The sequence below is a fragment of the Electrophorus electricus genome, chromosome 10 (assembly GCF_013358815.1).
Source record: "Electrophorus electricus isolate fEleEle1 chromosome 10, fEleEle1.pri, whole genome shotgun sequence".
In the NCBI taxonomy this organism is placed as follows: domain Eukaryota; kingdom Metazoa; phylum Chordata; class Actinopteri; order Gymnotiformes; family Gymnotidae; genus Electrophorus; species Electrophorus electricus.
The window spans coordinates 20,826,842-20,839,261 of record NC_049544.1 but is presented as its reverse complement, the minus strand read 5'-3'; the positions used below and the strand labels follow the sequence as shown (position 1 = coordinate 20,839,261).

Here is a 12,420-nt window from a genome sequence, read left to right as displayed (position 1 = left end):
TGCCAGAGAGAGAAGCATGATTCACCACTGGTAAACGCTTCAACGAATCTGGCTTCCTGCCAGCACACTACATTACCCAGCTGCCTGATGATGGAGAACTCAAAAGGTGAGAGGTGAAAACGTCTAACCGGGCCGTGAGAGAGAGGTCTTGTGCGCTTGCTCGCTCTCTTCCTCCGGGTTTGGTAGCGAGCCCTCGGGTTCGTGTTTGAAGACGCTAGCGTCTGCCGCCGCAGTCACTGCAGAGAGGAGCAGTGGGCTCTTTAGCCCCACCTAGTGGATCGGCTTGCTTCTACACAGCCTCTCCCGCTGGCCTCTGTAATACTGTGCTTCTGGTCATGTGCGTATTTATCTTAGACTTATCTATTGGTTTATTGATTGACCGATTGATTGAGAGGGTCTGATTAGTATTTCCAAAGGTAGGTATGTATTTTTGCAATGAAAGTACTACTTTAATTAAGCAGTATCACTTTGTACTTCAAGTGCTGATTTTGTCAGAACAACAAAACACACACTAAATGTGTCTCACTAGAAGTCACATTTCTACAAAGTCGCTACGACCACGAGTGATCCGAAAGCAGAAAATCGGAGGTGAAGGAGTAGGGTGTGACCTCTTCCTGCCTCCCTCTGTTCATGCAGAGAAGGCTTGTGGGATCAGAACCCCTCATGACACTGCGGGAAAGGGGAGGGGGCAAAACGACTGTGCAAGGCCGGGCCGGACCGGTCAAAGCAGGAGGACCAAAAGCCAACCGGAGACAGGTGGGCGGGTTTTTGGAATGACGCGGGACGAGAGTGGCAGACGCACGCTGATCAAACCAGGCTAGACACACAACAACGTGCATGGAGGGAAACAAAGAAAACAAACGCCAAAATACACCAACACTCGCGAGCAAACGATATGAGAATGATGAGACGTTCTAAAAAAGGGATCATCATGCATCCGACACGCGAATGCTGCGAAACGTCTGCCACAAGAATTGACTGCAGGTCACGAGATGTTTCTCCTCCCAGACCATAATGGCAGGTGAGTTAATGAGGGGAAAGTCTTCAGGAACACATGGACACTGAAGCAGTACTGTCTGTGAGTGTGTGTGTGTGTGTGTGTGCGCGCAAGTGTGCGCACGCACGTGTTCACAAGCCCACCTTCCTGAGCAGACTTAGGACCCGAGCTGCCCTGTGGTGACCCGGAGTTGCCATCTCTGTCCAAAGGGGATTTCCGAAGGGTGGACGTCAGAGCTGGAGATTTCGGACCTCCAGCGGGAGACTCTGAGCCCTCTTCTGGGAGAGGAATACAATAAGAGGGAATATATGAACAACTAAGCTTCAATCATTAATTAAATTTAACAAGGAAAATAAGAACAACAGTGCTGATATCCTTTCCATCTGACCATCTTATTATTCCACAAATGAAGACAAAGTAAACAGACATTTATGGTTTTTTGTTGCTTATGTTAATGTGGTTCCGTTAATGCTCCTCTCAGATTCCCCTGGTTAGACGCGATGGCCGACACCAGCAGACTACAGTCTGTGTGCGTCAGGCTCCCGGCTGGTGTGGTTGGCGTGGTTGGCTTGCTTACCTATGCTGCGGCAACTACTGGAACGGGGTTTCTGTGGGATGGCGGGTCGAGCCGCCAAGGCTGGCTTGGAGACCTGTGGAGGGGGCTTGGGGCACGTGGAGGTCGGGCCCGCGCCCCTGGACCTGGGGGCGGTCTCAGGCTTGCCGTCGGCCCCGCCCCGGGCCACCTTCTCCGGGGAGCATACGCCACAGCCACCCTCAGCCTTGGACACACCTGGACAGAAAAGGGTTGAAAGTTCTTTAAGGCTTTACAAGATGATGTGCATTAACAGCACAAATGTTACAGGACATTATGTGACGTTAAAAGTACATTAGAGCACTTAAAAGCACTTTGCTGTCTGTCTACGCCTATTGGATGTCTCTGGGAGGGCATTTTCCCCCAACCTCACTTTTGAAGCACCCCCCCCCCTCTCTCTCTCCAGTTTCTCTCTCTCACTCATACAGACACACAGGAACGCAATAAAGATCTTTTTTTAAATTGTGAAAAGAGCATTCAATCATTTTTAAAGCTACACATTTTCATTTTATGTTTTCCTTAGCATGGTCTGCCTCAAGTTTGTGCTCTGTGCTCATTAGTTTGTTCCCCTTGCTCTATCAAGGTCATATGTGCAATTCCTCGTATTTACTTCTAAGTGATTCTAATGACAATCCTCGCTCTTAAAAGAGCAGATCTTTGGCAAGCACCTACATTTCATGAACACTCTTCACTAACGCTTCACTACTACATCAACACTCTTAAAAGCCTGTGCCGTTTACTCTGCTGAAGGACTCTATCCCAGAATAAGGAGCATTTAGAGAGGAGTGGGAGTTGGTTTACCAGGTGAGGGCTTTGTCTGGTTCTTTACAGGTGGAGGACGTTTGTTTTGCGTCTCATTAAGCTGTTAAAACAAGCCAGACGACGTTTACGGCACCTGAAACGTCGGGCTCGGGTTCAGAAAGGCTCAGACACTCTTACCTGACAGAGGAGCTTCTGTCTTGTCCGAACACGATGAGGAGTCTGAGACCTGGAAGAGATCAGAAAAGTTAGTTATAGTCGCGCTGCTAAAGGCTGTTTGGGGGCACTACCTCACTTTTCTTTTATCCGTTGTGCCTCACAGCTATGAGTGGGAAATTCGGGGGGCGGGGGCGGTTTCTTTCAACTGCATCCCGCCAGTGGAAAACATGCTAAAAGCGGACCACAGCGCAGAGCGGGTACGGCTCTCCATAAATCATCCATGGCCATTACACACTGGTGCAAAGACAGGTTACATAAACGGGTTATTAGTTCCGTCACGTCGTGTCAGCAATTAGTCACGGTACTTTTTTTTTTTACTTTAAAAACACATTCTGTCACAGATTACTGATTAACTATTAACATTTTACTCATCAGAAAGCTACGAAAGGTTATTAAGTTAATTAAAAGACCCAGATCACACCTCGGGTGGGAACAGAAAGCATGGTACACATTTTCAACCCTTCAATAAAAGGCGACATTTTGTGCCGATGTGGTGGGATGACATGGGAACATATCGCTTGATTAGAACAATTTAAAACTTTAGACTTTCTTGAGAAGAAAGTAAAAAGGAGTATGTGATCCTTGTTAAGTTGTAACGAGACCTTTTGTCTGTAATGGAATGGCATACAGCTTTTGCATCTTGGTTAAATAGCGCCGTTACACATATTCCGTGTATTCTGTCAAAGTCCACTATAAGCATGCGATCAGAAACGACAGACGTTTTCAGTACAGACAGCACTCTACTTTCTTGTGTCTCTTGAACATTAATGTCATCACCAAAGTTCTTCAAGAATATAAAGTTATAATCCTCTTGAATCCAAATGTCACATTATCTGCTGGAGTGTTACACTGCCGGGCAAGCTGTCTGCAGAAGCCCGTTTGGCTCAGGAGACAACGTTTGCATCCAGTGGTGTACATTTCAAATCAAACAGGCCCAAACGAGGTTTCTACAGTATCACTGCACAAAAACACAGTCTGCATGTTGTCTCTGGGCCCATGACTAATCTGGGTGAGTGAGCTGTAGGCTACATTCTCACAGGCTGATATTTGAAATGTGTAATGACTGCCGCACTGAGATCTTTAATTAATTTTTCTAAGCAAGGAGTAACTCAGATTTTGTAACCAATCCATCTGGGAAGACAACGTTTCTCATCTCCGTCCATACTGACAGCTGGGAAGTGGAAACTACAGGCTTTGTCACAGAATGCACGCTTTTCGTAGTTTTAGACAATAGCGCAAGTTTACAAATAAGAAGTAGTGGCCATCACAGTGGCCATCAAGATGCAATAAGCAGAAAGAAATATCATCATAAACCAGTCCCACACCAGACACAGACAGGCCAAATCTCTACGTCTGGTGATATACCGCATTATTTCTAAATCATAAAACCACATTCACATGTGTATTGTTCCACAGGAATACAGAGACTGCTGGCCTCCAGAGCACATAACACAGAAACGTCTGAAAAGGTCATGTAAACGTGGCCAAAGGCCTAATAACACAAAAAGCATTACCGAAACAGTGCCAGCTCTAGGTGAAGTTAAAAAATGTAGCTGACGCAGACCAGTGGTGTGTCCCTACCGGCTTAATTTCACTGCCAAATATTGATTTTGTATTAAACATATTAAAAATATTAAAAGCTTCTCAAATGTGCTTAGGTGGTATACAGTGTAGGATGTTTAAGGTGTTTCCAGTTTCTCAGTAAGAGGTTTAGCAATAGGGCCAAGAGGGTACAGCATTACTAAAGCCTTATTTGATTTGATATTAAACAAATTCACTTAAACCTACTACAGAAGATGCTGCAAACCGTTCTTAATCTGGCATAATGCATTTAGTGTGGAATGTAGACTGCATTTTCATACAGCCACCACTTGGTGTCGCCATTTTGTCACCTTTGTTATGATGAGCTGGCTCTCAGCCTGATCCCTTCTCCTGGCTCAGCTCTTAAATGGTAATACACTCAAAACTTATGGACATTACTGACATTCAGCTGATCCCAGACCAGCCAAGACCCAAAATGCCACAGAACCACACACACCTTGTGAGAAGAGAAGGTGGCTCTCTTCTCCTGCTTGGCCTTCATCTCAGCCAGCAGGCCGCATCCCATCACCTGGACTCCATAGCGACGGCCGCCCTGCGGACTCCCCTCCGAGAGCTCCGAGTCGGCCGAGTCTGGGGTTTTCAGCTCCTCGGAGCGGTCCGAGCTGCTGCTGCGCTCAGGGGGGAAGCACTGTGACTTGGCCTTGACCTCGGGCGCAGGGCTCCGGGAGGACGGACGAGGGGACAGGGGCTCCTCCTGAGCCACGGGGGTCGCCTGGGTAGAGCCGGCAGCCGAGGCAGGGGGCTGGCTCTTCTCCTTGTCCTTATCCTTGTCCGACTTTCCGGAGCGGGACTTGATGAGGTTGAGGAAGCCGCCCTTGCGAGATTCACGCTTCCTCTCGCTGTCCTGGGAGTCGGAGCTCTTTAGGGATGGCCGTCTGTTTTTTGGGAGCAGAGAGACAGAGAGAGAGAGAGATTGAGAGAGAAAGATGGAGAAACAGAAACATTGAGCAAGACAGAGAGAGAGACTGATTTTATATATATGACAGAGATATAGAGAGAAAATGAGAGAAAAGAGCGACAGAATAGAAATGTGAACTGAGGAACCAGACGGCCTTTGTGTTTGACCGCTGAGTCGCACTCAGACTTTACATCAAACAGACTGATTGTATTTGGTTTAACTGTAAGCCCTCGTTATCAGACATGGCGGATTATTAGGTGTGCGTTAATAACATACTGACAGGCGTGGAAGACCCTGAAGCCAGCTCAGCCGGAACGGTACTCACTTGTCTATTCTGGTCACCCTCTTGGAGAAGAACTCATCCACGCCCTCGTCCACCCTTCCCATGAGGCCATTCTGCTCTCCATCCTGAGACGGCACGCTGCTGATCTGCTGTAAGAGCAAATAAAAAGTCATTAAAAATTCGTAGGGATGATTTGATTCGACTGGTTTACGAGAACTAAGCAGGCGAAGCTTCAAAGAGTTTCATAACACCGATATACATAGTTCCAACATGCCTAAACACACAAACCATTTTCCCTGCACTTCTGAAACTGGACACATGATTGTGAAGGAACATGGGAACACGACTGTGTCCCTGTCCAGACCTCCGTCCCCGTCGCAGTGTTCCTGTCCAGACCTCTGTCTCGACTCCCGTATGGGCTACAACCCAGACAATGAATAGGACCTATCCAAAAAGAAGGGATCTGGATGACAAGAACTTTCTGAAAGAGCTACCAAGCACCACTCACAGGAACCCTGCTGGACTGGGTCTTCTTGTTCCTCTTGGGCCGGAGCTTGGTGTAGTGATGGAGCTTCTTGGCCTCCTCGGACGGCAGCTCAACCACGCCCGCTGACAGCTTCTTCTCCAGCCTCGGAAGAGGCGCCAGGTCCTCCACGTGGATGGGCACGTTCTCCAGCGCCTTGTCCAGGTCGAACTCCATCTCTGCCCATGGAACACATCCGCGACGGTCATGAAAATGCGCTCGGGCAGGCACTCAGAAAACAACAAACGGGTGTCTCCACGTTCCAGCGATGCCCACATTATACCGGCGTGCACAGGCAGCACACACTCACCAAACGCATCACACGTTCACCGAACATGTCACGCACTCACCGAAAGCTCGGGACACGGGCCTCAACATTCGGCTGTGAATGCTCTTCCTTTTCGACTTCGGCGTCATCTGCAAGACATCGACCAAAAACAACACAATGATCACTGCGTCCAGCCTACGACTGCACCTACTACGTTACTGACAGAGCTATATCTGTGGCTAATATATTATTTGCCGATAAGGGCTATTTTTAATTTATTGTTATCGGTTCAATATTGGAGTTTTGGCAGACTGATAATTTTCCAGCCACAGACTTTCTTGTACCTGCAACAGTTTAAGGCATAAAAAGGTTAGAAAATACTGTAATGAAAGTTTAGAAAATAATGCAATGAGACCATTTTTGTTCCCCTGCTATGTATGTCGCAGATTCCCCCTCAACACTGCGGTTCCCGTGGCGCTGCATCATGTTTGTTTTGGTCATGGTCTGTTCACTTGGCGATGTTGCCATGCGGTTCTGTTTTGGTTCCTTCTCCGCTCTGTGCTCCCCCGTCTGCTTGGTCAGTTATTGTGGCTTTCTCAGTGTGTTTATCGCTGTTGGGTTTTCCAAGTGCACATCATCATCTCTGTGTCTCTCCTTATATTTTTTCTTTCATGTTCGATTCTGTTTTTTGGATGATGCTATCTGGTTACGTCTCCTTGACTCCCGGTTCTTCGACCAGACTGTGTTAAGGTTTCTGATTATGGGTGTGCCCAAAATTTGTTTTCCGGAAATGCCTCGCCTCTCTCTACGTTACAGAAAAACCGACCACCAAAGGAGGCAAGGAGTGAAGGATGTTCTGCTTCGTGGCTCTCTGTGGGTCACTGTAAGCTTCTCTGTGCTCTTGGGTTGTAGTTTGTTTGTTATGTCTCTGATTTGTTTCATTTTTGTTCATGTTTTCCTTATGCTATTTGGTTTTGTTTCCTGGCTTTTTGACCATGGACTGTGTAATGTGTAACAATTATGGATTCGGCCAAAATAAATGTTGCTTCTCTTCCCAAATGCATTCTGCACTGCCTTACGTTACAGTATATTTACAATAATTGTGATGTCTAATGTACCTGTGACATGGCCACACTAATCACCCATTTTTAGATCCATGTTCTTTTAACATGTCTCACTGCACTTAATATGCAGATTATAGTTTGAGCTTTAATATGCACGATAAAATGACTGCTTATCCATATCCTTATCGGCCACAAGGTGCTAATTTCTAGTTAATATATTGGGTCAAGAAATTCAGTACTGGGGAATCCCTTGAATTTCTTAACCTCTACAACAAGAGAACTTTAAACTATGAAAGTATTATATATACAGAAACAATCAATACAGTAACAAAACCGTAGTTTATATCTTAGTTTGCACCACCATACTCTCAAACTGCATCAATAATCAATTGCTCTGGTTTTTAAACACAGCGATCTCGTGCATATGCAGTTCTAATGGTAATTTTAACTCCTCGATGAGCGTCACACATGACTTGCATTCCCCCTACAGTTCTGCATCTCTCATCGTCTCTGAGCACCAGAGCACAACTGGGCTGCAAGAATACAACTGGGAGGTAAACAGTTATACTGGACAAGTACAATGTTACCTTCACGAAATACAATGGGAGAGTCTCTTGTCTCTCTCTCTCTCTCTCTCTCACACACACACACACACACACACACACACAAACTATATTATATTATGAAGTATACATGATCCAGGATTCACACACATGCTCTTCTTGGAGGCATTTGGTGTAGACCAGCTCTTTTGGTAACAATACTCTTGTCTGGCATGAGAAGCAGACGAGCATCCCTCCTTGCAACTTAACACTCGTAACCCTATACCCGTCTAACCCTACACCCGTAACACTCCTAACCCTACACCCGTAACCCGCGTAACTCTACACCCGTAACCCGCGTAACCCTACACCCGTAACCCGCGTAACCCTACACCCGTAACCGTACACCTGTAACCCTACACCCGTAACACGTGCAACCCTACACCTGTAACATGTGTAACCCTACATGCATAACCCTACACCCATAAGACACGTAACCCTACACCCGTAACACGCACAACCCTACACTCATAACACACGTAACCCTGCATCCATAACACGCATAACCCTACATCCGTAACACGCGTAACCCCACACGCATAACCCTACACCTGTAACACGCGCAACCCCACACCCGTAACACGCGTAACCCTACACCCGACTCCAGAATCAGCTCCTTCCAGCATCTCAGCACGGACAGATTTTTGATGTCAGATGTTAAAACGTAGCCGTGTGGAAAACAGGACCTGGTGCATGAGGATGAACGCTGATCATCAGAAGCCAAAGTTGCCAAAACAAAGCTTGGTGGGTTACACTGCCTGTTTTACACTACAGTATGAGAAAACTATTTTGCCAGCACAAGCGTCCACCTCCCAGGCTGGCCCAGGGAGGAGCACACTCTTACTGCTCTATTGTTTTGCTTCTCCTTTCATGTTCTTTAGATTCTATTCATATTTTTGAAGAAGTTGTTCTGATAACCATATATAATGTTCACTCTGTTTGATAGGCCAAGTGGAAACGTTACAAAAAAGAGGCTGTTACACACAGTGCCACACATAGATGCTAATGTGCTGAGGTGAGAGGTGGAGACTGCCTTGATTGTGCCTCACTCACATCTACTCTCACACACACACACACGCGCACCATGAGACCCCCTCCCGGCTGCTGTATTGATGGTAGAGAGATGGGAACTGGTGTGACCAAAGACTGTTATATGAAACTAAATAATCTCTCGACTTTCATCCATGAAGAGGGAGAAGGGCACCGAGTGCTCGGACACCGGATCCCAACACGGCCCCAACACCACCCCGCACCACCACGGCCCCACACCACCCCGCACCACCATGGCCCCAACAACACCACCCGCACCACCACGGCCCCACACCACCACCCTACACCACCCCGGCCCCAACACCACCCGCGCCACCATGGCCCCAACACCAACATGGCTTCATCATCATCCCACACCAACGCAGAAAGAGACCGAGAGAGCGGGATGGAGAAGGGGAGCAGAGCTTACAGCCACACTTCCAGGATGGACAGACCAACTGAGAAAAGGAGACAGAAGAGATCCTGAACAAGTTGGAGACAGAAAGCAAAAAAGAGAGGGAAAAGAGAGAGAGCAAGAGTGGGAGAGGGATATATTTATACAGAGAGAGAGAAAGAGGTGTGGATGTGTGATAGGGAGGGAGGCCGATTCTAAACAACAGTGGTCTTTGTTCTAATGTTTATACACGGGGAAGCAGAGAGGGAGAGAGAGTATGTGTGTGAGGTAAAAAGATAGGGGGATACTGACAGAGAGTAGAGAGGGGTGGAGAGAGAGAGTGTGTGGGTTAGAGAGAGAGAGAGAAAGTATGTGTGAGGTAAAAAGATGGGGGGATACTGACAGAGAGTAGAGAGGGGTGGAGAGAGAGAGTGTGTGGGTTAGAGAGAGAGAGAGAAAGTATGTGTGAGGTAAAAAGATGGGGGATACTGACAGAGAGTAGAGAGGGGTGGAGAGAGAGTGTGTGGGTTAGAGAGAGAGAGAGAAAGTATGTGTGAGGTAAAAAGATGGGGGATACTGACAGAGAGTAGAGAGGGGTGGAGAGAGAGAGTGTGTGGGTTAGAGAGAGAGAGAGAGAGAGACACACACGGAGGGGCAGCCAATACTTCACTGGTGCAGCATAGAATCTCAGTGAAGCAAAAGGTGAAAAAAGAAAAAAGAAGCTCAGTTTTTCCAGAAATGAAAGACAGAAAAAGGGAGATATATATATATATATGAGAGAGAGAAGATGGACCGGTAGAGAGAGAAACTGCACAATCAAAACAAAGCACATGTCACTGAAACCAAAACCAAACCTTTTCAGTGACCTCTTCAGTCACCAGTATGTCAATGCATGAACACAGACAGGTGAAGTGAGGGGAAACTGAGAGGCCAGAGGCCGTGATGAGGCACAGTGGACTTACGGTGGACTATTTGTACAGCCAAATTTACATTTACGGAATTTGGCAGACGTCCTTATCCAGAGCGACTTACAAAAGAATTCCACACAAGTGGACTGGACTCTGCCCTACTGGTAACAGAACTGCCACCTCTTAGAGACCAGGGTGGAATAAGCAGACAGCCGCGTAGCAACCAGGGACTCTGGGAATCATCAAGAGACCTCATATTGGGCCCCAATGAAAAATATTTATCCAATGTTCTAGTTTTTTTTTTAGGGCCCCTTTGAATTGACCTAACTGCCCATGTGCCAGGCCAGATATATACCTATGTATATCTAGAGCTGTTTCATCATTATATTTGTGGTCAAACATTTATTTACAATAGCTTTGGCGTAAGCCCATCGCATTTGCAAGCTCTGGCCAGTGACGTCAATGTGCCAACTGTTTCATGTACTGTATCTCGCTCACCTAATGTGACCCGACGATCACCAAGTCCGAACGCTTCTAAACATTAAACATTAGCAGTTTAAAAGCAGTTTTGGTTCCACTGGCAGTGCGGCTTACAGTCAGTAATGAGCCATCGCACACATGCTGGAAGTCAGTGCTCGGAATTATAGCAATTAATGAAAACGTCTGCACATTATACAAACATACAGTGTATGGTCACTGTTAATAACTCCTATTACAGTAATAGAAACACGCCATGAAAACCTTTAATTATGAAAAACAATCAGGCTGACCTCAGAGACGGCATGTTTATTATTACGTTATTAATCTAAAAGTATATTATGAGGTATTATGAGGTGAATGATTCAGAAACATTGGTAGGGGCTATTGTGTCTCGGTGTCAAACGAGCAGAGAACCCTGCGATACAACCTTCCGACCGCCACCTGCAGCAGACCGAGGCGCACACGTGTTAACCCTGCGCTTAAGATTCGGTCCCTGCGCCGTGATGGACAGCGGAAGAAAAGGATTTAGCCTGAAGGAGCCAAAGGAGAGACGAAGCATGCCGTTGCCGTCAGTCATGCGTGTGGCTCGGACAGCAGCAGACGGCATTAGCGCGCGTGAAAATTAGTGCCGGGCGAAAACGCTAGCTGGCTCGAGCATGGTGAGAAGCGATTGAACTAACAGAGAGAGTTAAGTGTTGTAGCGACTGTCTGTTACTCCTCCCATGGGCCTCACTCCGAATGTTCTTAAAATCAACAGAAACAAATTTATTTTAGCATTAAACACACATTAATCAGAACTAGTGGCCCTTGGCCAAAAGAATCTTGAGTAACAGTTGCTGTGAATACTGCATTTATAATGCATTATAAAGGAGATGGCATATATAATTCTTTATAATGCCTGCCATAAACCTGTATAATTTCTCATTAGTAGCTGCAAAATTTGACTGACTAAATGTTATAGTTTATATATATTTTTTTAAGCATTCCAAAAGTTTTTGTCCACATTACTTAAGAAAATACTTGTTTAATGTCGCTACTGTCACATGATTGAATACACAAAATATTAAGTTGTGTGTCCTGCTATCAATTTAGATGTGATTATCTCCTTTCATTAAAGCCTAAAAAGAGTACGCTCCAGAAAGTATCATGTATTCATATAACGTGTCATTTAACCCTGTAATGACCTGGTATACTCTATTATTTATGTTCATGTGTTAGATACTTTCATAAATAACTGGTCAAGGGAAATTTGAGAAACCAAAGCCGTCAGTTATAATGCATTATAACTCGGAATACATGAAGATGTTCTTAATGTTCTTAATAACAAATAATATAATGCTTTACTAAACCTAACGTCATAAAGTCATATACTCTTGCTTTATAAGGTGTGATGCATGGAGTTATAACTATTTCTAAGTAATTATGCAAGCTTACAGAAAACAAACTGCATTATAAACGCTTTCATAATGCCTTATGAATGCATTACTCATAAACTGCATTATAAAGCTTGTAGGATTGGTGCGTACCAGCACCACCTTTTAAGAGAAGGTGGGCGAGACTCACCATGCAGGTCTCTAGGTCGTCTAGCCGCTCGGCCTCCAGGGGCTCCGTGGCTCCCCGTTTGGATATCTTCACCTCGAGCACGTCTAGGTCCAGTGACTCCTGCAGCACCAGTGGTCGGCCTTTCCTCAGCAGGTGCTCCCCCTACAGGCAGACATGGGGAATGTCAACGTGCCAAAGTCCTTTAATGGCAAACACTGTTTCTCAAGAAACTTTATGTACTATACCAGAATCTGACAGAT

At 46.0% G+C, this 12,420-nt stretch overlaps 1 protein-coding gene across 5 annotated transcripts in view; it reads right to left on the bottom strand.

The window, feature by feature from the left end:
- Positions 1-12,420, bottom strand: part of LOC113587061 (F-actin-uncapping protein LRRC16A) — a 72,268-nt gene that overhangs the window by 2,412 nt on the left and 57,436 nt on the right. For 2 of the 5 annotated variants that reach the window (XR_003411691.2, XM_027025560.2), the window contains exons 29-37: positions 12,182-12,322; positions 6,224-6,290; positions 5,859-6,052; positions 5,393-5,499; positions 4,606-5,044; positions 2,529-2,577; positions 1,575-1,787; positions 1,141-1,275; positions 129-236 (exon numbers count right to left, since the gene is read on the bottom strand). Coding sequence is in view for 4 of the 5 variants with exons in the window: in XM_027025560.2 (XP_026881361.2) it covers positions 129-236; positions 1,141-1,275; positions 1,575-1,787; positions 2,529-2,577; positions 4,606-5,044; positions 5,393-5,499; positions 5,859-6,052; positions 6,224-6,290; positions 12,182-12,322 (1,453 nt within the window). In the remaining variant the exon portion in view is untranslated. Of the gene's footprint in view, positions 1-76; positions 237-1,140; positions 1,276-1,574; positions 1,788-2,528; positions 2,578-4,605; positions 5,045-5,392; positions 5,500-5,858; positions 6,053-6,223; positions 6,291-12,181; positions 12,323-12,420 lie in introns of all 5 variants that reach the window. The other 3 variants (XM_027025561.2, XM_035530633.1, XM_027025562.2) reach the window with 3 other exon arrangements.